Below are 22,471 nucleotides of genomic sequence, written 5' to 3'. Positions count from 1 at the left end.
TGGTTGAGAGAGCAGAAGAGGGTGTCTTGAAATGGTTTGGTTACATGGAGAGAATGAGTGAGGAAAGATTGACAAAGAGGATATATGTGTCCGAGGTGGAGGGAACGAGGAGAAGTGGGAGACCAAATTGGAGGTGGAAAGATGGAGTGAAAAAGATTTTGAGTGATCGGGGCCTGAACATGCAGGAGGGTGAAAGGCGTGCAAGGAATAGAGTGAATTGGAACGATGTGGTATAGCGGGGTCGACGTGCTGTCAGTGGATTGAACCAGGGCATGTGAAGCGTCTGGGGTAAACCATGGAAAGTTCTGTGGGGCCTGGATGTGGAAAGGGAGCTGTCGTTTTGGTGCATTATTACATGATAGCTAGAGACTGAGTGTGAATGAATGTGGCCTTTATTGTCTTTTCCTAGTGCTACCTCGCACACTTGAAGGGGCAGGGGGTTGTTATTTCATGTGTGGCAGAGTGGCGATGGGAATTAATAAGGGCAGACAGTATGAGTTATGTACATGTGTATATACGTATATGTCTGTGTGTATATATATCTTTATGTTGAGATGTATAGGTACGTATATTTGCGTGTGTGGATGTGTATGATTATACATGTGTATGTGGGTGGGTTGGGCCATTCTTTCGTCTGTTTCCTTGCGCTACCTCGCTAACGCGGGAGACAGCGACAAAGCAAAATGAATAAAATATTGTTTATTATACGTGATCGACATTAAAGCAGTATAGGTCTTTAGGTGTTAGGAATTTAGGGGTCAGTCTACTCATTTTCTGTCCTTTATTCTAAGAATTATTAAATGGAATGTAGAATTAACAGATAACAGTTTGATTGTAGTCTTAGGCTTAGCACTCCAATGACAATACAGTGGGTTTAACTTCTGTTGATGGGAAACACCACCTTTATCACCCTTGTGATAATGCTGTTGCTATTGGTTCCGCTCCTGATGGCTTCATTTATCACTGGTATTTGCATTGCAAGAATAAAACCTACTAACAGTTTGTGTATTTACTGATGCAACCACTTTTCAGTCATATAAATTGAGTTAGGTATAAACCCTGTGCCATCAGTAGGGAAGGTGAAAATAGACCTTTAGTCTTAAGTCCTTTTCTTTGACTAGCATACCAGTTATTCCCTTGGAGAACTAGATTAGAAGGTATCTACCCGAAGGGACTCCTTGCAATACTTCATGGGATTGTTCTTTTATAAAACCTAAACAGAGATTTGATTGTCTTCAGGACACATAACCCTAGTGCTTGTGGTTGTGCTGCTCTGGGTCAAGATCTTATAGCTTTATGTCATTGATAGGGGAGGTGAAAACAGACTGTGTGTCTTTCTTTGTTTATATGTATAAGTATTATTTTGCAAGCTCATAGAATGGCAAACGGTGCATTTTGAGTATTTGCAGACATCATCTGATCTAATTTTTTTAGTGAGAATGAATATATTCAGTCAACAGTATCCCACCTGACAAGTGCTCATGCGGGCATCGAGGCACAACTGTCATCAACTAAATTGTTGCTGGATGATCGAAACAACAGAGTATCAGATCTGGAGGTGGAAGTAGCTCAGCAGAAGGAAACAATTATGGATTTGGAACAGAAACTTCGCGAAGGAGAAAATGCCAGGAGGAAGCTTCATAATCAAGTGCAAGAATTGAAGGTATGGAATGAATTAATCTTGTTTTAAGTGATATCCTTTTCCCTGTGTACGGTAAAATTGGTAAGATATTTTTCTTAATCGATGCCAGTAATGACAATTGAGGCAAAGGTTATACTAGGCTTCTTAGTTAAGGGAGAGTCTCAGTGAAATTATCTTTTGGGACTCATCATGTCTGTGAAACCCACCACCATACCCCAACAACTTGTACTTAGAATTGGGCAATCTGGAAAGTGGATTTTTCATGAACTAGGAATGCATAAGGAAAAATTGTTTTTAATGATTTTTGTTTACTGAAGGAGTGAGAATGGGGCCTTTGTTGTCTTTTCCTAGCGCTACATCGCACACATGAGGGGGAGGGGGTTGTTATTCCATGTGTGGCGGGGTGGCGATGGGAATAAATAAAGGCAGACAGTATGAATTATGTACATGTGTATATATGTCTATGTGTGTATATATATGTGTACACTGTGATGTATAGGTATGTATATTTGCGTGTGTGGACGTGTATGTATATACATGTGTATGTGGGTTGGTTGGGCCATTCTTTCGTCTGTTTCCTTGCGCTACCTCGCTAACGCGGGAGACAGCGACAAAGCAAAATAAATAAATAATAAATAAATAAATAAATAAATAAAAGTTGCTATGAATTTTTTTGTATGCTTAAGATTGGCTTATTTGGTAAATAATGTTTTTTGATAAGCAAGGATTGATTGAATTAATTCACAGGAAAAATAAGGATTTTTATATTTTTTGTACACCTATTGATATATGATTAATTTCTTTTGCACATGAGGGATTAGTCAGATAGATGAGTTGCACATCAAAAGGGTTAACCTTCAAATGCTGGATGGATTGTGAAAAGTTTTTCATGAAGGGGAAGTCTTCAGATTTCTGGTTTACCTTTTTCAAATAAAAGTAATATATGTAAAAGTGAACATTATGTACAAAAGAGTGAGCTCAGTTACCTCATGTGGCTGTGGTATAGTGCTGGAAGGTTAGGGCAGGAGGCCTTGGGGTATCGAGGCATGAACATCGAGTAGAGTGAGTGACATGCTGAATTTGTGCTACTTATGAAGCAGTTAGGGTAAACAGTAGAATTAGTTTGTGGGGCTTGGCTATGGTTAATAGTGTTTGGTTTCAATGCATCATGCATGATGAGCTTATCTGATATGAATTGATAGCAACATGATTTATTTATTCATCTTTACAGGGTAATATTCGTGTTTTTTGCCGAGTTCGCCCATTGCTAGGTGATGAGATAAAGAAAAATGGAGACAGCGATGTTATTCATCACATAAACTTCATTGATGAACGAACTCTTGAGATGTGCAAGTGTGGAGGTGAGTTAGTTAGTTCTTTGAAGACACCGCAATACAATTGTAAGAGGAAAGATGACAAAATTGAAATCGTGTTTTTTTTTCCCATAATTGTTTGCTGTTTCCCTTATTTACTTACATCCATTCTCTAGTTGACATGTATAGTGTGCTGAAAGCAGAGACCTCATTCTCACCTGTTTTGAATGAGAGTTGAAAAAGATGAAATGTGGTTAGATATATTCCATTACTTGGAAACAAGGAATAGAAGAATGATACAAAATTTGGTATGTTAAAGTTATTCCATGAAAGCTGGGATAGTGAGGAGGTAGTTAGAAATTGAAAACTTGGTTTAGGTGTTAAGAGGAACTGTGGAAGAGGCATGGCAGATACTTCATAAACATGAATGGTGGCCATTTTGTGGTCTTAATAACATGTGCCTTACATATTAAGTGCATTTGGACTCATTTGAGGCTCAGCAATATTAGAAACTACAACCTCTTTAGATCTTACAGTTGTCAAAACTTAATTATTTCAAATTGTGTGCTAGAAAAAGGAATTATCTTATTAATGGGTTAGGTTCAGTTTGATGTATGATAGGAAATAATTAGTGCTTTGATTCATAGCTGCAATATTTTGTGATTGAAAATTTGAAAGTTTAAACTTTTTGATTGTCAGGAAGATACATTACTCAAAATATAGAAAATTAGATTGAGTTTCTGAAATCTTCAATAATGATAATATTCTTTATCCTCTTGTTATTGGAACTTGGAATAGCTCATATCTATTTCTTGGTAACTGTATTTACCTTATATTTATCAGATCCGAATGGAAGCTCAATGTCAGGTCTTAAAGGAGGAAGAGGAAATGGTAACATTGAGTTTACATATGATCGAGTGTTCAGTCCAAGTGCAACACAAGCAGATGTGTTTGAGGAAATTTCTCAGCTAGCACAGTCTGCCCTGGATGGATACAATGTGTGTGTCTTTGCTTATGGCCAGACAGGTTCTGGAAAGACATTCACAATGGAAGGCCATGGTAGTGAAGAACTTGAAGGCATGATCCCTCGCACAGTGAGGCATATTTTTGCCAACATGAAGGAGTTAGAAGATAAGGTATGGATAATTGTGCTCTCAATGTATAGCATTGCTGAGACTTAATACTGTGCTCTTGTGTTCTGTCCAATCTTTCATTTATCCTTGTATTGATCCTTTCTCATGTTTATGTGTTGTAAAATGTTAGGATCTGTGATGCTACTGTTAAACTTGGCAGGACAAGTGCTTTCATTACATTACCTTTCTGATGGTGCTGAAAAGATTTTTCAGGCAGCCAATATTTTGGATAGGCTGATACCCCAAAGCCTTCTTTTTCCTATCCTAATAACCCTTTTTGGCTTACCCCAGCTCCTTGTCCTCTTTACTTTGGACTCTATCTTTATCTGTCCACACCATTTCGGTATACCCAGATCAGCCCTTTCAGACAGACTATGTTTACAACCATACCTTTATTTAACACTGTCCTGTCACACAAATTAATTCAACCCACAGCTTCTGTCATCCTCAGGCATTTTATTTTCAGTACATTCTTTTCTGATTGAAGGTGTTTAAATAGATTGTACATATGGAGAGGATGAACAGAGAGAGACTGACTTATAGGATCTATGTGTTATAAGTGCAGGAAGAACAGGGATTACTTACATACCTCAGAGTGTTTATAACAAAAGGTTGATGAACAGTACTGTTTTTTCTGTTGCTCTTCATATTACTTTATTATCAGTCCTAGGCTTATCAGGAAAAGGTTTCTTTTAAATGCTTTCGTGCTTATTCCTTGCAGATATAGAGCAATTGAGTGAAGAGGGGTTTGGGTTGTTAGGTCAAATATTCAGGAGGGCAAGAGGCTTGTATGAGACAGAGTAAATGAGTTTACATCATGAGTGAAAAGTCACCTTTGGCAAGTCTGTATCATTGGGAGTTCAGTCTCATCAAAAAACTAATTCCAAACGAGTCCATAGTTTCCTGCTTATGGAAGCAGTTCAGCCGTGGGTTGCAGAAGCCACTGGAAAGAGGCCCAAAGTAACATTAGGATTCTTTTATAGGAAGAGGTCCTGGCATGATTATATATAGATGAATACACTAATGTTTCCTCTTTTCTTTTTTCTAACAGGGATGGACATACAAGGTGGAAGCTAGTTTTCTTGAGATTTATAATGAAACCATTAGAGATCTTCTCTCCTCTTCTAAAGACTCGAAAAACCTGAGTTATGAAATAAAGATGATCGACAGCAAAAAGAATGATACTTATGTAAGCAATCTAAAAGTAAGTGTAAAAACAATTCTTAAGTACTGTAGTAGACTAGCTGGCTTTGGTCACCTGTAGAAGAATTGCTGTGGTAGAAGTACATTTCCTCTCTATCTGTTTCCTGGTGTTACCTCGTTAATGCGGGAAATAGCGAATAGGTTTTAGATATCTGGGAGTGGATTTAGCAGCAGGTGGAACCATGGAAGCGGAAGTGAGTCACCGGGTGGGGGAGGGGGTGAATGTGTGGAAGGCAAGAATGTTATTTGAGAGAGCAAAAATGGGTATGTTTGAAGGAATAGTGGTTCCAACAATGTTATGTAGTTGCGAGGCATGGTCTATAGATGGGGTTGTGCGGAGGAGGGTGGATGTGCTGGAAATGAGATGTTTGAGGACAGTATGTGGTGTGAGGTGGTTTGATCGAGTAAGTAATATTAGGGTAAGAGAGATATGTGGTAATAAAAAGAGTGTGGTTGAGAGAGCAAAAGAAGGTGTTTTGAAATGGTTTGGTCTCATGGAGAGAATGAATGAGGAAAGATTGACAAAGAGGATATATGTGTCCGAGATGGAGGGAACGAGAAGTGGGAGACCATATTGGAGGTGGACAGATGGAGTGAAAAAGATTTTGACTGATTGGGGCCTGGACATGCAGGAGGGTGAAAGGCGTCCAAGGAATAGAGTGAATTGGAACGATGTGGTAAATCGGAGTTGACGTGCTGTCAATGGATTGAATCAGGGCATGTGAAGAGTCTGGGGTAAACCATGGAAAGTTCTGTGGGGCCTGGATGTGGAAAGGGAGCTTTGGTTTCAGTGCATTATACATGACAGCTAGAGACTGAGTGTGTACGAATGTGGCCCTTGTTGTCTTTTCCTAGCGCTACCTAGCGCACATGTGGGGGAAGGGGGTTGTTATTTCATGTGTGGCAGGGTGGCGATGGGAATGAATAAAAGCAGACAGTATGAATTAGGTACATGTGTATATATGTATATGTCTGTGTGTGTATGTATATGTATATGTTGAGATGTATAGGTATGTATATTTGTGTGTGTGGACGTTTATGTATATACATGTGTATGTGGGTGGGTTGGACCATTCTTTTGTCTGTTTCCTTGTGCTACCTCACTAATGCGTGAGACAGCGACGAAGCATAATATATAAATAAATAAAATACAAGTCTGTGTATGTATATGTAAGTACATGTATGTGTTTGGGCATCTATGTATATATGTGTGTATGTGGGTTGGTTGGGCCATTTCTCGTCTGTTTCCTTGCGCTCTCGCTGATGCGGGAGACGGTGATCAAGTATATGGAAAAAATAAATAATATGTATATGGATCTGGTTAGATAGATGAAAAAAAGCAGTAGAGTTAAATGATAAGCATAATAGAATTATGTGGATAGCTAAAGAACAGAGATACGAGAAGGGTATGTGGTCTGAAGAAATCATTTGGAAGGTGCACTTGTCAATGTCTTCAAGGATAATGTGGTTGTGCAGAATATATGATAGTTGCAGGATTAGTTAAGACTGCATATAGTAGTAGAATTGAAGTTATAAAGAGGAGAGGTAGATACACAGAGAAGTGATTTGGGCTTGGAATATTTCGGATGATGATTCCAGAAGAGTGATATAGGGACCAAATGTATTGGAAGAGTTTTATGTAAAGAGGTGGTGTGAATAGAGACACTGGTCTCATAATGAATCAACTTAGGTGTGTTGGAAAAGTGAGGCACTAAATCTAGGTTGTGGGTGGGCATGAGAGATGTAAGAGGCTGTATGTGATCTTTCCCTTGGAATTTGGAACTGCTTTAATGATTATGGATAAATAGCTTATTTTGTACAATGTAAGTATTATATAAATACATACTTCCAAGTTTTCTGTCTAGCATTAGATTAAAAGCTTGATTTGCTCTACAAAACTGCCATGAAGGAAATACTCATACAGAAAAGAAAATTTTTGTTGATAGTATGCATTATACACTTCAGCCCCAGTGAAGCAAATTACTGAGTAGCTTTTTTTTTCTAAGTGTTTAAGTGGACCACCTCACTACAACAGTTTTCTCTGTTGACCAGAAATTTTACCATGTTGATTTAAGAAATGAAGTTTTAATCAGTTGAACTTCACCATGACAAAGAAGCAAAAATCATGGTATGCTGTATTACAGCAAAATAAATAATTCATCATGTTCTTTATTATTTTACCCTTATTCCAGGTTGTGCAAGTGTTGGATGAAAATAAAGTTCATAGTCTGCTACATTTAGCACAACAGCAGAGAGCAGTGGCTGCTACAAATGTGAACGAGCGATCATCACGTTCACATTCTGTTTTCCGCCTCAAGCTCACAGGAGTCAACAACATAACTTCAGAATCATGTGAAGGTAATGATGTTTTACCAAGCATGAAGAATAAGTTTTACTATTATTGTTTTTACTATTTTCAGAAATTCATCACTCCCAGGACCTTCACCTCTTTCCCTATCCTGTGACTCACTCCTGCTTCTGTGGCCCCATTTGCTGCCATGTCCACTCCCAGATATCTAAAACACTTCTTTCTCCAATTTTTCTCCATTCAAACTTACATCCCAGTTAACTTGTCCCTCAACCCTGCAGACAAAAAAAGGCCATATTCTTTCACACTCAGTCTCCAGCTGTCATATGTAATGCACCAAAACCACAGATCCCTTTCCACGTCCAGGCCCCACAAACCTTTCCATGGTTTACCCCAGACACTTCACATGCCCTGGCCCAATCCATTGACAGCATGTCGACCCCAGTATACCACATCGTTCCAATTCACTCTATTCCATGCACACCTTTCACCCTCCTGTATGTTCAGGCCCCAATCGCTCATAATCTTTTTCACTCCATCCTTCCATCTCCAATTTGGTCTCCCATTTCTTCTTCCCTCCACCTCTGACACATATACCCTCTGTGTCAATCTTTCCTCACTCATTCTCTCCATGTGTCCAAACCATTTCAACACACCCTCTTCTGCTCTCTCAACCACACTCTTTTTATTACCACACATCTTTCTTACCCTTTCATTACTTACTCGATCAAACCACCTCACACATGTAGTCCTCAAACGTTTCATTTCCAACACATGCACCCTTCTCCGCACAACCCTATCTACAGCCCTTGCCTTGCAACCATATAACATTGTAAGAACCCCTATTCCTTCAAACATACCCATCTTTGCTCTCTGAGATAGCGTTCTCGCCTTCCACACATTCTTCAACGCTCCCAGAACCTCTGCCCCCTCCCCAACCCTGTGACTCTCTTCTGCTTCCATGGTTCCATCTGCTGCTAAGTCCACTTCCAGATATCTCAATCTATATATCTATATATATCTGATGCCCTTTTCAACTGGAACTCCCTCAAGGGGATAGCCTTAGCATTAGAGTTGCCATAACTAGTGGACTCTAGTGCCACTTATTAGCTTTTAGTGCCTCACCCTTAATGGGCCACTGGTGGAGGGCAACTCTGGCACATTGTTTGTAGGGGTTCCTACCTAATGTTCTTGCTAACTACTACTACCTGATGTGTCCCTTCCTAATGCTCCTGCCTATTACTCCCTTATGTTTCTACCTAATGCTCCTGCCTACTACTGCTCCTACAAAGGTAGGGCTAGTGCATATTGCTCACCGCAGGAAAATCTAATTATGAAGAATGAGCTGTGTGAGTTAAGTGTTGTCAAGTATTATGTGTAACAAGGAGAAATCGTATGTTTGTGGACAGAAAGCCAGTAGTCTATGTGTGGGTGAGGCAGAAAGGAAAGACAGCTACCCGAGTGAGAGAAGTGCAACTTGACAACCACTGCAGTGCCATTTCCTTCGGGAACTCCTTGAAGAGGGTGGCCATGGCAAAGGTTCCCATTACTGGTAAACTCTAGTGCAGTTTCTTGATATCTCAACATTTTCTGAAACCTCTTCTCCACTCCCTCACTGGTGTTGAGGCTATAGTATCTTCCACTTTGAACACATGAACTTGTTATTTAGTTTCACTAATATCCTTACATCATCATCTGCAATTCTTCCTCTTGATTAGCTTCCTAGCTTGATTAGCTGGTCTTGAACTGACAGTTTATTCTTGTATAGAGTTCATCCTATTAAAATAAAGTTACCATTAGGCTATTTGAAAATAGTGACCTTCAAAACTGCTGTAAGGATAAGATGGATGTTCAAATTGTTTTCACAGGTACCTTGAATTTGGTTGATCTTGCGGGCTCTGAGCGTCTTAAGGAATCTGGTTCAGAAGGGGCTAGGCTGACAGAGACTCAGAACATCAACAAGTCTCTTTCCAACCTTGGCAATGTTATCATGGCTCTTGCACAAAAGGTGAGAACATTCTTTGAAGGTTTGGTTTCCATTTCTGACTTTTTTAAGGATAACACACATCTTAGAATGGTATTCAACAAGTAATTATTTTCTTGTTGGCATTGAAGCAACATTCAGTAATAGTTCCAGAGATCTTGGTTTGATCATAAAAGCCAGTTAGAGAGAGCATTCTTTGTAATGGTATGATCAGATATAATAAATGTTATTCTAGTGTTGAATGAAGGATATAATCTTGCTTGTGGATGCCTGTCCATTTAATATGAAGGAGCAGATTCATTCATTCATGATAGCTTTTTTTGATTTATCTGTATGAACATAAATATCTATATATATACATATATATATACATTTTATCCCTGGGGATAGGGGAGAAAGAATACTTCCCACGTATTCCCTGCGTGTCGTAGAAGGAAGGGAGCGGGGGGGCTGGAAATCCTCCCCTCTCGTTTTTTTTTTAATTTTCCAAAAGAAGGAACAGAGAAGGGGGCCAAGTGAGGATATTCCCTCAAAGGCCCAGTCCTCTGTTCTTGACGCTACCTCGCTATTGCGGGAAATGGCGAATAGTATGAAAAAAAAATATATACATTTGTAGTCATGAGAAATTTTTTTTTTTACTGTTTCTATCATGAACTTGTATAGGTTTCACAAACAGCCAAGGCTCAGAGTGTCTTTCCTTAAATTGAAGTTGGTTTTTAGAATTTAATACTTGCAAACTAAAGCAGTGTCAGTTGAAAGGATGATGGTATGTCTGCATTTCATTTTAGAGCACAAGTGTGTGGGTATACCTGTTTGTTAGGAGCCTTAGCACATCAGTGAACCGATTGACATGCTCTTTTCACAGTGAAACTATTTACGTAGAATATATTGGAATGATGTGGTATAGTGGGGTTGATGTATTGTCAATGGACTGAACCAGGGCATGTGAAATATGTGGGATAAACCATGGAAAGGTCAGTGGGGCCTGGATGTGGATAGGGAGCTGTGGTTTTGGTGCATTACACATGACATCTAGAGACCGAGTATGAGTGGATGTGGCTTTTTTCCATCTGTTTCCTGGTGCTACCTCACTAATGCAGGGGGTGGTAGTGCTGTTTCCTGTGGGGTGGGGTGTCACCTGGAATGGATATAGGTAAGCAATTATGAATATGTATATGTGTAAATGCATGTGTATGTATACGTGTATATGTATGTATTGTGCATATATGTATATATGTGTGTATATGAGTGGATGGGTCTTTCTTTGTGTGTTTCCTGGCGCTACCTCACTGACACGGGAAACGGTGGTCAAGTATAATAAATACATATATAAATTTTTCCATTCATACTTATGAACTATAGGTGATACAGGTATGTACATAGTTTTATTGAAATAAGAAATTATATATTCTAATGCATATTTACATTCCTTATAGCAAAACCATGTCCCATACCGAAACTCCAAGCTGACCCACCTTCTTCAGAACTGCATAGGTGGTAACTCCAAGACTCTTATGTTTGTCAATGTCTCACCATCAGAGATCTGTATCCACGAGACACTGAATTCACTACGTTTTGCCACCAAAGTCAACCAGTGTCACATTGGCACAGCAACAAAGCAGGTTAGAAAGTAAAGATGAGCCATGGTCAGTGTAAATAATTTTAGTGTACTGTTGTTTTTACAAACTGTATGTTAAAGGAGATACACAATTTCATGGCATATGGTCTCTGGGTTTGTATTCCTCAGACCAGTTATTATTACACAGTGCTACTCTAAGTAATCCCTTTGGTAATGCCTAACAGTTAACCAAGTCTGATGAGAAGCAGTAAACAAGTGTGAAAATAAAGTGTAGTAATCATGAATTTATTCTAATTTTTTGAAAAGACAGAAAACATCAAAACTTATTTGTTAAGACAAGAAAAATAAGTAATGAATGAAATTTGGAAGTGTAATGATTTTGACATAGATGTCCTAGTATTTTGTGTATCATTAAGAAAATGTAGTACAAACCTTTAGCTAATTATCATCTTTGCAGTTTTAGTACTTTCATGCATGTAGGGGGCAAGTCCTGTTACCATTAAGGTGAATGAGGCACATACAACCAAGCATAATTTTTTGATAATTGATTGGTGATGCTGTTTTTGGTTTTATTTTACATGCTTATGTTTGTAAATGATTGCCTCATAATAATGTAAATACCAAATAGCAAGTCTTACCAGCATCACCATTATGGTAATTTTTTTGAGATTTATACTACCACTGTCTCATAAATGTTTATGGTAATTATTGAGCTATGACTGTCTTTGGTTGTACTTATTTTCTGCTTGCTTTTGTAGTAAACAACTGCTCATTGATATATAAAGTAAATCTTAAACAAGTATGACTACAGAACACATATGTGGATCGGCAGTATAAATGTTTATTAACATTGTTTTCATTCATTTTGGTAATACAAAATATTTCTTTTCACCTATATTTTAAATGATTCATTCTCTGAAAGGATTGTGTGAACTTTAAACCTCGAAATTTGCCTCTAAAAACTGATTTTCAGTGAAATTTTAAATATTGGGATGCATGTTGCAATCAGTGTGTACAGCTGTTAGTATTCAGGAGGGCAGTAATGCATCATCCATGCTTGACAGTGTTTAAGTTTTATGTAGAATATTGATCCACTATGTAATTTCGCAGTAGTAAATGGCAGGATATTTCAGCTGAAAAGATCAGTAGAAGAGATTGTTAATTTCTTCCAAGAAGTATACGATTTTCTCTAAGTATATTTCTTTTACCTAAAACATAGCATTGGGAGTGTTATGGTTGGGCATTACATATTGTGGTGAGCAGTCTTCATTTCTGTGGAAAGATTTTGGACAGTCAGTTCTTTCTAGCAAGGGACATAGTTGCGATGGTTGAAATTTTTATTGGTCTCTGTAATATTTAGGGTGTATAGTATGGATTTTTGTTTTATATATAAATATATATACACACACAGTATTACCTTCCCACTTATAGAAAATTACTTTACCTGTTTTATATCAGGTGCAGTCTGGTAGAAGTAAATTTGATATGTATATAGAGCACTGCAGAAATACTCAAGGTCTGCTGTGAAAATAATTTCCATTTTGTAACTAGCAATATTTTATATTGATAGCCCTGTCATTACAAGTTTAGATCTGTGCTTTTTTTTTTTTCCTTTATATGAGAAATCGAGTTGTAATTTTTTTTATTTTTATAACGTTCCTTCAGTATCTGGGATGTGTTATTCTTGTGTTAAGTGTGCATTACCCTTCTGAAACTGTCTTGATATAAGTTAAGGAGAGCTTATAAAAGTTGATCACAAAATGTCTAATTTTAAAGACAAATAAATAATTTGTAACATGCTGTCTTTTTTCTATAAAAGGTTAACTTTAAGATAAGGAAAACTATTCCTTAACTGGTTTCTTAGTTTATTGGCATGAAAAAGCACACACTTTGATACAAGATCAAAATAATGAGGGGATTCAAAGAATCCAGTCCATCCTGCAGCTACCAAGGTCCAAATCTTTTCATAATCTTACACAACAATGGACCTTAATAGCAAGGAAGAAATGTTAAATACCTAGTACTTTTCTTCAATACAGAGAACGTCACCTGAAAATCTTATAACCTGAAGGCAAAGACTGTAAACATAGACTTAGCAGCCATATTTAATCTAGCAAAACAAATGATGTGACGGGAATGACATGGCTAAGATGGTATTTCAATCGGGTTCATGTTCTCAGTAACAGTTGGACCATAAATTTGATTGAAATGGTGACCAAAGGTTTGCAGTTGCATACCTTCATCACCTATGTAGATGCAGCTCTGCTCTCCCATCACACAGGGTTAGTGGAACGGTGACCCAAGTCAGAGCCAAGGTCAACATATCAGTATTGCTTAAGGGCCATAAGATTACTAAGGGAATGATGACCTTAACCACAAGTATTTTTTGTCCTGGTAGTAATGCAAGTGCTGTTTATAATTATACTTACAAATAGATGATGAAAGTCAATAAACATGCAGCAGACTGATACAGTTCAAGGACGTGTTGACCAAGGCTTTGGCCAAAACCCTCAAACATCACTTTAGTTCAGCAAAGGACTTGAGCAGTCTAGTAGATCGATAAGCTGATTGGTTATTACAATGTGAAGAAAGGATTGTGACTGACTGATTGCTTTGCTTTTACTGTTACTCAAGTGATGTTTGAGCGCCATGGCCTAAATCGCTCCATGGAAGCTTTGGATAGAAGGCACAGGTAATGGCTGAATGGGATGTGCTTAAGTTATATCCACAAGTTTTTAGTCCATTTGTGGGATAGTTTAGAATATATTAAGTGGCAAATCCTGGCATATTTCATAATTTTCAAGTAGGATCAAATTTAGATGTATGTGTTTACATGTATACATACAGTATAATCATTTCCCCCCAACATATTTATTGTTCATATTTTAGGTTCACAAAGAATAATGCATTTTTTAAAGCCATCCAAAATAATTATGTCAAAAGCCTGAATATGCCACTGATATTTGTAAAACTGAGGTCAGGACTTAACAAGCTGCCACCATCTATAAGGCTGACATTCTTTGTATCAAGATACGAGAAATTCAGCCTTATTAGTGTTGCGGCAAGAAACATGGTGCTCTGACCTCTTTGCTCAAGTGGATACAAACAAGAAAGCTGTTGAAGCACACTGGTCCAGTAATGTGCCCCAGAGAAAAAATACATTTTGCTTTTCGTTAGTTTACTTTTGAGTACTTTAGTTTTTAGCAACAATTTACCAAATTACCGAGACTGGCAAGTTTCAAGAATTTATATACCTCATTCAAAACAGCATGTACAACAAAATTTGTAAAACAAAATGCTTAACATAAAAATGTAACAGGTGAGGTTCTCTTGATTATCACAGAGACATTCAATGACTGGTTCACAATTATTGGGAGGGGAAAGCAAGATTCTTGAAGCCCTAAGTGGTGCCATTCTTGCTTCCTACCTTCCCCTTAGACCGTGCACTGCTGAGAACCCACTGATGTCTCCGACTCTGAAGCGAATGTGAGGATCAGGGGAAGACAACATAAAACCCTTTTGATCGCTTTCATGGATAAGTTACAAGGACTACATCTGAAACTCACCTTTAGAATATGCGAAGGTTCATGTTGTCTTTTCCTGCTCCTCAGGTACTTGAGGGGTTAGAGGGATTATTATGGAAAGGGAGAGCCTAATCAATAATACCTGGAATTAGGTGGACTAGTATCTCATAATTACAGCTCATCTGCCTTCATTTTGATTTGGAATGGATGACGATGATGAATAGTTGTTACATTATTTAACCAACAACTTTTATTTGTATTATATACATTAACAGGCAGTCATCATAAAGTTAAATGGAGAAAGTCTCAATAATTTGAAACCCTATACCACTACTAATAATTCTGAAAAGAATGGAAAGAGTTGGCATTGTCATTGGTAGCTGCAGTTTGCTAACAATATTTTCTTTCCTTGAGTGGACAAAGAAAACAACTGTTTGAAGCAAAGAAACATAGATACAATATAATAAAGAAGGGGGAAGAGGGAGCCAGTAAGATAACTTGGGAGTACATGGCACCTTATTATGTAGAGAGACAATGAAGAAAATGACCAAGACAAGAAGTACTGCTGCACTTAGTAATGTGATTTACATCACTGACCACTGGGCAGAATTTTCCACGTAAGGATCAAGTGTTGTGAATGTGAAAATCAACACTTTCTAAGATTCCATATCAGGCTCATAATAACTGATCCTGTCACATATCAAGATGAATACCAAAATTGGTCTGATGTATGATGGAACTGAAGAGTTGACCAACAGATTTATGAACTGACCAACAAACTGTGAGCCTTGAGAGGCCCTCTCATACAAGCTAATTTTCATGTTCACAACATAAAATTAGCCTTAGTGAAACATCCAAGGTTTAGTTAGAATAACACCACATCACAGTGAACTACTCCAGTCTTGGATCATCTATACTGTCTCTCTAGGTTAAGCAGAGATGTAAATAGCTGAAGAGGTTACAGCATTTTGAGGAACTACGGCCGTCTGAAATGTTTAATGGTCACTTATTCCAATATTTTTGTAATCTAGCAAGCAAATAATGCTCTAGAGGTTCTTCCTAGATAAAGTATGAAGCAAATGGTTGGGATGCCTGCCCCCTCTTGTCGGTTCCGACATCACAGTCCACAAGAAGAAGAGAGTTGATTAGGAAACTTGAGACTGCATTCGGATACCTTGGGACGGGCAGCCCACTCTGTAAGTTCTGATAGGTGAGGCCTTCTCCCAGTAAGCCAATCACAAGCACTGCGAGGAGGAGGCCATGCCTACAAAACCTGATGGGTTAAGAGTTGTTCAAAGTTCTCATGCAGCAACAAGAGAAAATAATTATCTAAGATTCTCAAACCGTCAACAATAAACAGGCTTAATGTAAAACAAACAATCAGTCAATTATGTACAGAATATATACAGGCCTTTAGAAAGAAACATATAAAAACATGACTGCATTTCTTCAATTATAATGAAGCAATGCACTTTATCAGATCTTGGAGAGGTGAACTGTCACAAATTTCTTCATCCTATTTAAATTATCATAATGCTGATTAATTTGGGTAATTATTCACTTTGTATTTTATCTCTCTAAACTAGACTTAGTATTCACAGGTGTGATATCACCTATGTACTAGTTGGGGAGACATTTGTTGCCACACATTCTGGCTGGCCTAGGTCCTGTTCAATCCTTCTCCAAATGTCCTTATTTCTATCATCATTTACTTTCTTTACTTTTCTCATTTGCTTTCTTTCACTATGTGAAGGATATTCACAGTTTTTCAGGTTTTCCACAATTTGGCTGAAGCGAAGTGTAGGAGGATTTGTGGATGAATTTTTCTAATATTCTATACTTTTCACATCTATACATTTTTCTAGTCACCTGCACACTAGTATGAGCTTGGCAAGTGAAGATAACTAGTGAATAAAACTAGTTGTTTCTACTGTCTTACAGAGGGAGGTAGTCAGTTATAATTTAAGAAAACCATTGATAACGAATAATCAACCTTAAGTGCTTTTCTTGCCCGATTTGTCTCACTCATTTCCAGCAACAACTACGCAATACGTCAGGAAACCAGGTCTTTTGGTTACTACCTTGTCATTAATCTGATTTCCAGTTTAATCCAATGGTTTCTAAATTGCCTCACCTGATCTAACAGGTCTCTGGGATGACCTAGGCTGAATATTTTCTTGCACTACAATACCTGCAATTATCATGGAACACAAGTGACCTAAATCTCATTGGAATTTTTTTTACTTCCTCTTCCTTGACTGTAAAGAAATTTAGCACCTGGTACAGTCATCCACATATTTACTTACACCTTTATTATGTACACTGTAGATGTCTGGCTAAAGTGATGACTAAAGAAAAAGCAGCACAATTAAGAACATAACTGGACACTGAAAGAGGACACAAACTTCAAAATGTAATAAGTGAGAATGAATCACACAAAGGACAAGGCTTCATATTTTGAATGAACGATATGTTTAGACAATCCAACATCATCACTTAGGAAATATGGGCATAAACGATGCAAAGGCAAAGGGGTGAAGGTTGTGATATGAACACAAAACGTCTTTTTTTTTATTTCATACACCTCGGTAGCTGATACCTCCTGAATTGTCTATGCAGGGTGAGTGAATGGGCAGTTAACAATGTGTACTTCAATATATCTTAGTTGGTATTTGATTCCTTTCTTATCACTTGTTTTAATGCTTCACTATTTGGCTTTCTCCTTTTATATATGCAGCTTGAACAATCTTGAACAATTCTTTTTCTTCAATCCAGTAGCCTTCACCAGATGCTTTCCACAATCGCAATGTGCCAGGCAAGTGCACACAAGATGGACTTAGATTAGCTTTGTTAACATAAGAACACCATAAGAACAGATTTCTAAGTTTGTCTGATTCTTATCACTACAACAACAACCCTTACCAGGACTTATTGTAGCAACTGACTTCAAATAATTTATTTTTATAAACAATACCAAAAAAAGTTTACATTCTAATTATTTTTCCTCAATATTTTGTTAATGCATTATGCAATATGCTATACTTTCTATATGATTTATACACTTTACAAGATGATATGAATAGCAACTAGATTTTTATATCTTCTTAAGGAGTTCTTACATTACAAACTGGGGCTTAGGGTAATTCATCGATTTCAGTGATTTCAAAAAGTTTCATCTCCATGCAGAGGATGATGAGACTTAACGAAATTCCAGAAGCCGATGCTTTACGATAGTTAGGACCATCCTTCCTGAGTGATAGGGCGGCACCTCTTTCAGTGGAGAGGGGATGAGGCTCTCTTGGAGGATACGTGCCAGTGACGGAAACTACACACCTGATCCAGCTACTTTTTCTTGCCTGTTCTTCCCTATGCAGCTCTCTTTACATCTTATTACATTTCTTGCTGCTTTAGTACACTGTTCAATCTTGACATTTCATTTATCTGTGTATTAAACAAACCACTTAACTTTCTGCCTCCATGCTTCACTTGTTTGTCTACACTTCCTTTTTACTAGATTGCACTCTGTTGACTCTTAACACTCTGAAGCTCTTATAAACATACTTTCTTATTTTGCCTTCTCACTTAGCCATCTTGGTTCAAATCTGGACATCCATCAAGAAGTAGACACTTTCCCTAACTTTTTTCCTTAGTTGTCTTGCTTTATCTCCTTATGATACTTGCTCATGGACATCTTCATAGTCAGGGCAGAGAGTACCAACCTGGATACTCATGGAATTGTACCTTACGAAGATGCTAGAGAAATGAATTCTGATAAATTTTACTTTCAACTTTAATCTGCGCCATTTTCACGCACAGGGGTACCAACTTCACCGAATTGGTATCTCAAACCATCCAGTAAACTTTCAAAAAGAAACAACCCGAAGATTATCCAACACTTAGAACAGTGCTGGTGTATATCTTATAGTTATCAAGTTCAGGTTTGAATAAGACGGTTTGAAAACGAATTCCTTTTCAGTCCCGCATAGCATGTTGAGGAGTATATGGTCAACCTAGCGCACGCTGTATCTCACAGTTGAGGTTTACAAGCACACACACAACTGCCACCACTTTCACTACTACTTCCAGTGCAAAATGCGCCAGCTGCTTGTATAAAGTTCTTTCCTCTCTCCTTCTATCAGGCCACTGTTCTTAGTAGTAACTAATGAATCACTAGAATAACGAATATATACATTCTTTGTAAAGCTTCAGTAGAATTTGCTTCAGGCACAAACATCACCACTTGCTTGTCGTAACGAAACAGAGTCTGATCACGGCAGCTGCATCATTCGTTGCTCATTTGTTTATTGTTCCTCCCCGTCCATTTGCGCACACACATTTAAGGTTCTTCAACTTGGTGGCTGCACAGCGGGCTTTGGATTTGGCGGTGGTGGTGGGTTGTGGAAGCAGGTGGTAGTGGTGGTCATGAGAGGGGAGACAAACCTTTAGGGATCCCCTCGGCCTTATATCACTCAATATCATCAGTGTGACATTGCACGTTTTATCACCACAGCAACGGTCTTCATAATTTCATACCCACACTTGACTTAGTAACACAGGAGAATGTATATTGGGGAACAGTTGAACAACAATATATTATGAAATGCATTGTAAAGAGCTAATATTCGAAACTGTTATTATGCAAAGTGAACAAAAACAAATCCTAAAGTTACAGTGGTATTAATAAACTGTTATGCCTTATTGCTGTTCAACCTGGGAAAGTTCTAATTCATGTAGGAGTTGGAATGACATTAGGAAGGGGGTCATTAAGAAGAAAAGTTACCAAAAAGGTTTTCAATCCTATCACCCATTGCTACCCCCATCTGCCCACAAAAATACTGCTACCGTAGAGGGTCCTGCGACACTTTGGCATCCGACAAAAGGAAGGCAGGGAGTAGTTCCAGAGAGTCGGTTATAATACTTCGAGGGCCACTGAACTACTGCGACAGAGGAGAGCAGAAAATTCATAGAAGATATTAAGGGGGTTCAAATAGGCATGGAATAAATGCTGGTGGTGCCTCGGGGCAGTTGGGGGAAGGCATACATGGGATCCACTACCTTAGAATGCTCCTAATATGGGATCTGAACTTTGGGTCATACATCAGCTTCAGGGAATTCCCGTAAGGCAATTTTCCCTTGAATGAACACAGGATTTTGGCTCTTATGACACCCCATGAAGCTTGTGAATTACCCGAGAACCAGAGCTGTAAGATATGGATTTTCAAGGACCGCTCTCAGATACCTTGTGGTCTTTGGAAGCGGCAGGATAAAGTTCAGACGGAAGGAGAACACGCCAGAGAGTTTGTGTACCTTTAATCTCCTCTCTAACGAGGGCCCAGGGTAACCAGGCTCGTTGAGAGGGGACTAGAAAGGGGATTAAACAGAGAGGAAACTGGCCTCTCTGGCATGATGAAGGACCTTGGGGTTATCAAACATTTGCAAGTTCATCATGAGGACGCGTTAGGTAGCGGATAAACTTGAACCACTTCTTGGGAACAATGTAAAGAGATAAGCTATCATAAGCCATGAGTAGACTTCATTGAAGCTTCTTTTCTTAGAAAAGCAGCCATGAAAGAACTATTCATGGCTCACAGTTGCTCATCCCATCACATACATGGGCTCATCTCAGCAGCATTCACTATCACCACACTGATTGCATAACCGATTAGTTTATTATAAAAAAAATTAGATATTTCTTATTCAAAAGGTTACTTTCTAACTGAGGTCACTTCCACTATAAGATTAGGGGATATCACATGTACAGTATACCAAACACTTCTTAGTCCATCTATGCAGCCTTCCTCTCTTGCGCTGTTTTGATTGCAATTTTTGTGCTACTCTTCAGTTAAATCAGGTCAGGAGTAGAGGTCAGAGGTTGGGTTTTGTTGGGTATTATTGCTATATCAAATGTATGAAACATCTGATATTATTACTTGCCAATCCTAAAACCACGTTTTGTATCAATTCCAATGACCCTGTAACAACCCCATTATATCTGATGACCTTAAATGTTGTCTTTGGCTCAAATTCTTTTTAGACCTCGTTTGAATTTATATGAAATCAAAATGACTGAACCCAACTACTTTCTGGTTACCATCCACACTAATTTTTCTCTTGACCAGATGCATCCTCTTTCATTACGACTCACTCTTCGTATTCTTTAACCTCCTGACCCAATATGACCAGAGTGCTTCTCAAGGCTGCCTCCTTCGCTACGAAGCTCGCAGGATGAAGATGGCATGGCAGCTTGACCCACTTTATAGTTACTTTGTGCACTTGGTATTGGCACTACTCGACTCCTTCCTGCCACCTGCAAAAGGTTGAAAGCATTAATTCTCTTAAAGGATAAAACAGCATCACTAATAATTACAGTAGTTTTACTGTACTGCCAATTGATAACCACACTGTTGGTCAACTTACAAAAAGTTCTAATTCATGTAACCTAACTTCTCTCATAAAACTGGAAAATATGTTAGAATAAGAGTTGAAAAGTCAACTAAAAACTAAAATTCATTAACAAAAGCAGCAAGTCTCTGCTCTATCACTCTCCCGTATGAAGGCTGACCTTCATATTACTAATCATATGATCTGACAAGCCTGCCCCTAATTCTCTCACAAATAACTTGCATTACATTCTTTCCTTGCAAAAACAATTATTCTTTTCTCCTTCCTGTCTTCCCTTGTTTGTATTATGTATTAAGTAATTAAGCATATCTTTATTTTGAAAGCATGTACTTGCAACACTCATACCTACTGATGCATACTGAGTACTCTTTAACAATTAACCATTTCCTAGGACCTCATATCTACCAAATTACTCCAACCTCCCTAAGGTACTTGCTATGTGTAATAAATGTGCGAGAACCCATAGCTTTTTCCTTTGGAGCAAAGGAAGATATGGTGATACTAAAAGAAATTAGAATGAATGAGATTAAACATTTTAACTTTTTGGTTGTGCATTATGACTTCACAACCATTTGGACAATAGTGATGTGATTTTGCCATCAAAAACTGAAAACACTGTTATGAACTTTTTACAAACTACTTTTCTACTGCAAAAACACATTTGAGAGTATATTAAGCAATGAAAAGTTATTTATCCATGATAAAATTGGTAAGCTTTATCAGACTCATTTGCTCTATCCATTTATTTGAATTTTTTATAGGTATGAATAAAACATCATAATTTAATGTAAAACATTTTAATCAACCATGGGGAAATTAAAATCTACAATCAAAGTCATAAGTGAAGTGTTTGTCTGTGATAATACTAGGGGACACCTCAGAGCCTGACATCATCAATGTCAATTTCAGCTTAATCTCCTTTGTTGTCAGCACTCTCTTCCTCTTCCCACTAATCATGCCCTGAAAAGAATGGAAGAAAACGTTTAAAAATAAGCAATAGAGCTGAAGGATGCCTACATGGTTTAAGGGATGCCATCTCTTATGTCTTCAAAACAATGTAACTCATCAGAATAATTTCTTGTACAGAGCAGAATTATACACAATAAATATTCACAAAACATGTCATGAGATCTATAACTTACCCAATTTGTGGTGGAAAAGCAGAGGAAAGATATATAAACTCTGAACTCTGTTTGCACTGTGACTGCATGGGTTACAGCTGACTGCTGAGTATTTTGTTATCCTATTTACCGTAAGCATCCGGAGAAGGAATCACTTACCAAGTTCTTGCATTCACTGAATAATTCAGAAAAAACAAGAAATGGCTGCAGTAGAGGGAACATTTTTTCATGATGGTAGACTACAGTCGACCGTTGCATCCAA

General features: G+C 38.0%; 2 protein-coding genes across 9 annotated transcripts in view; one reads left to right on the top strand and one right to left on the bottom strand.

Moving 5' to 3' along the window:
* Positions 1-12,959, top strand: part of ncd (non-claret disjunctional) — a 56,375-nt gene extending 43,416 nt beyond the window's left edge. Inside the window, exons 19-25 of the mRNA XM_071691601.1 lie at positions 1,454-1,663; positions 2,874-3,003; positions 3,799-4,091; positions 5,140-5,292; positions 7,484-7,649; positions 9,468-9,607; positions 11,020-12,959. Of these exons, the coding sequence (XP_071547702.1) occupies positions 1,454-1,663; positions 2,874-3,003; positions 3,799-4,091; positions 5,140-5,292; positions 7,484-7,649; positions 9,468-9,607; positions 11,020-11,217 (1,290 nt within the window). The 3' untranslated portion in view covers positions 11,218-12,959. The remainder of the gene's footprint in view (positions 1-1,453; positions 1,664-2,873; positions 3,004-3,798; positions 4,092-5,139; positions 5,293-7,483; positions 7,650-9,467; positions 9,608-11,019) is intronic.
* Positions 12,960-13,010: 51 nt separating this feature from the next.
* The window catches only part of Sh (Potassium voltage-gated channel protein Shaker), a 720,765-nt gene continuing 711,304 nt past the window's right edge, over positions 13,011-22,471 (bottom strand). For all 8 annotated transcript variants that reach the window (XR_011716404.1, XM_071691321.1, XM_071691319.1 and 5 more), the window contains one exon: positions 13,011-20,993. The gene's annotated coding sequence lies outside the window, so the exon portion shown is untranslated. The remainder of the gene's footprint in view (positions 20,994-22,471) is intronic.

This window comes from Panulirus ornatus, chromosome 50 (genome assembly GCF_036320965.1).
Source record: "Panulirus ornatus isolate Po-2019 chromosome 50, ASM3632096v1, whole genome shotgun sequence".
NCBI lineage: Eukaryota > Metazoa > Arthropoda > Malacostraca > Decapoda > Palinuridae > Panulirus > Panulirus ornatus.
The sequence above is the reverse complement of the archived record's forward strand: the minus strand, read 5'-3'. Positions and strand labels throughout refer to the sequence as shown.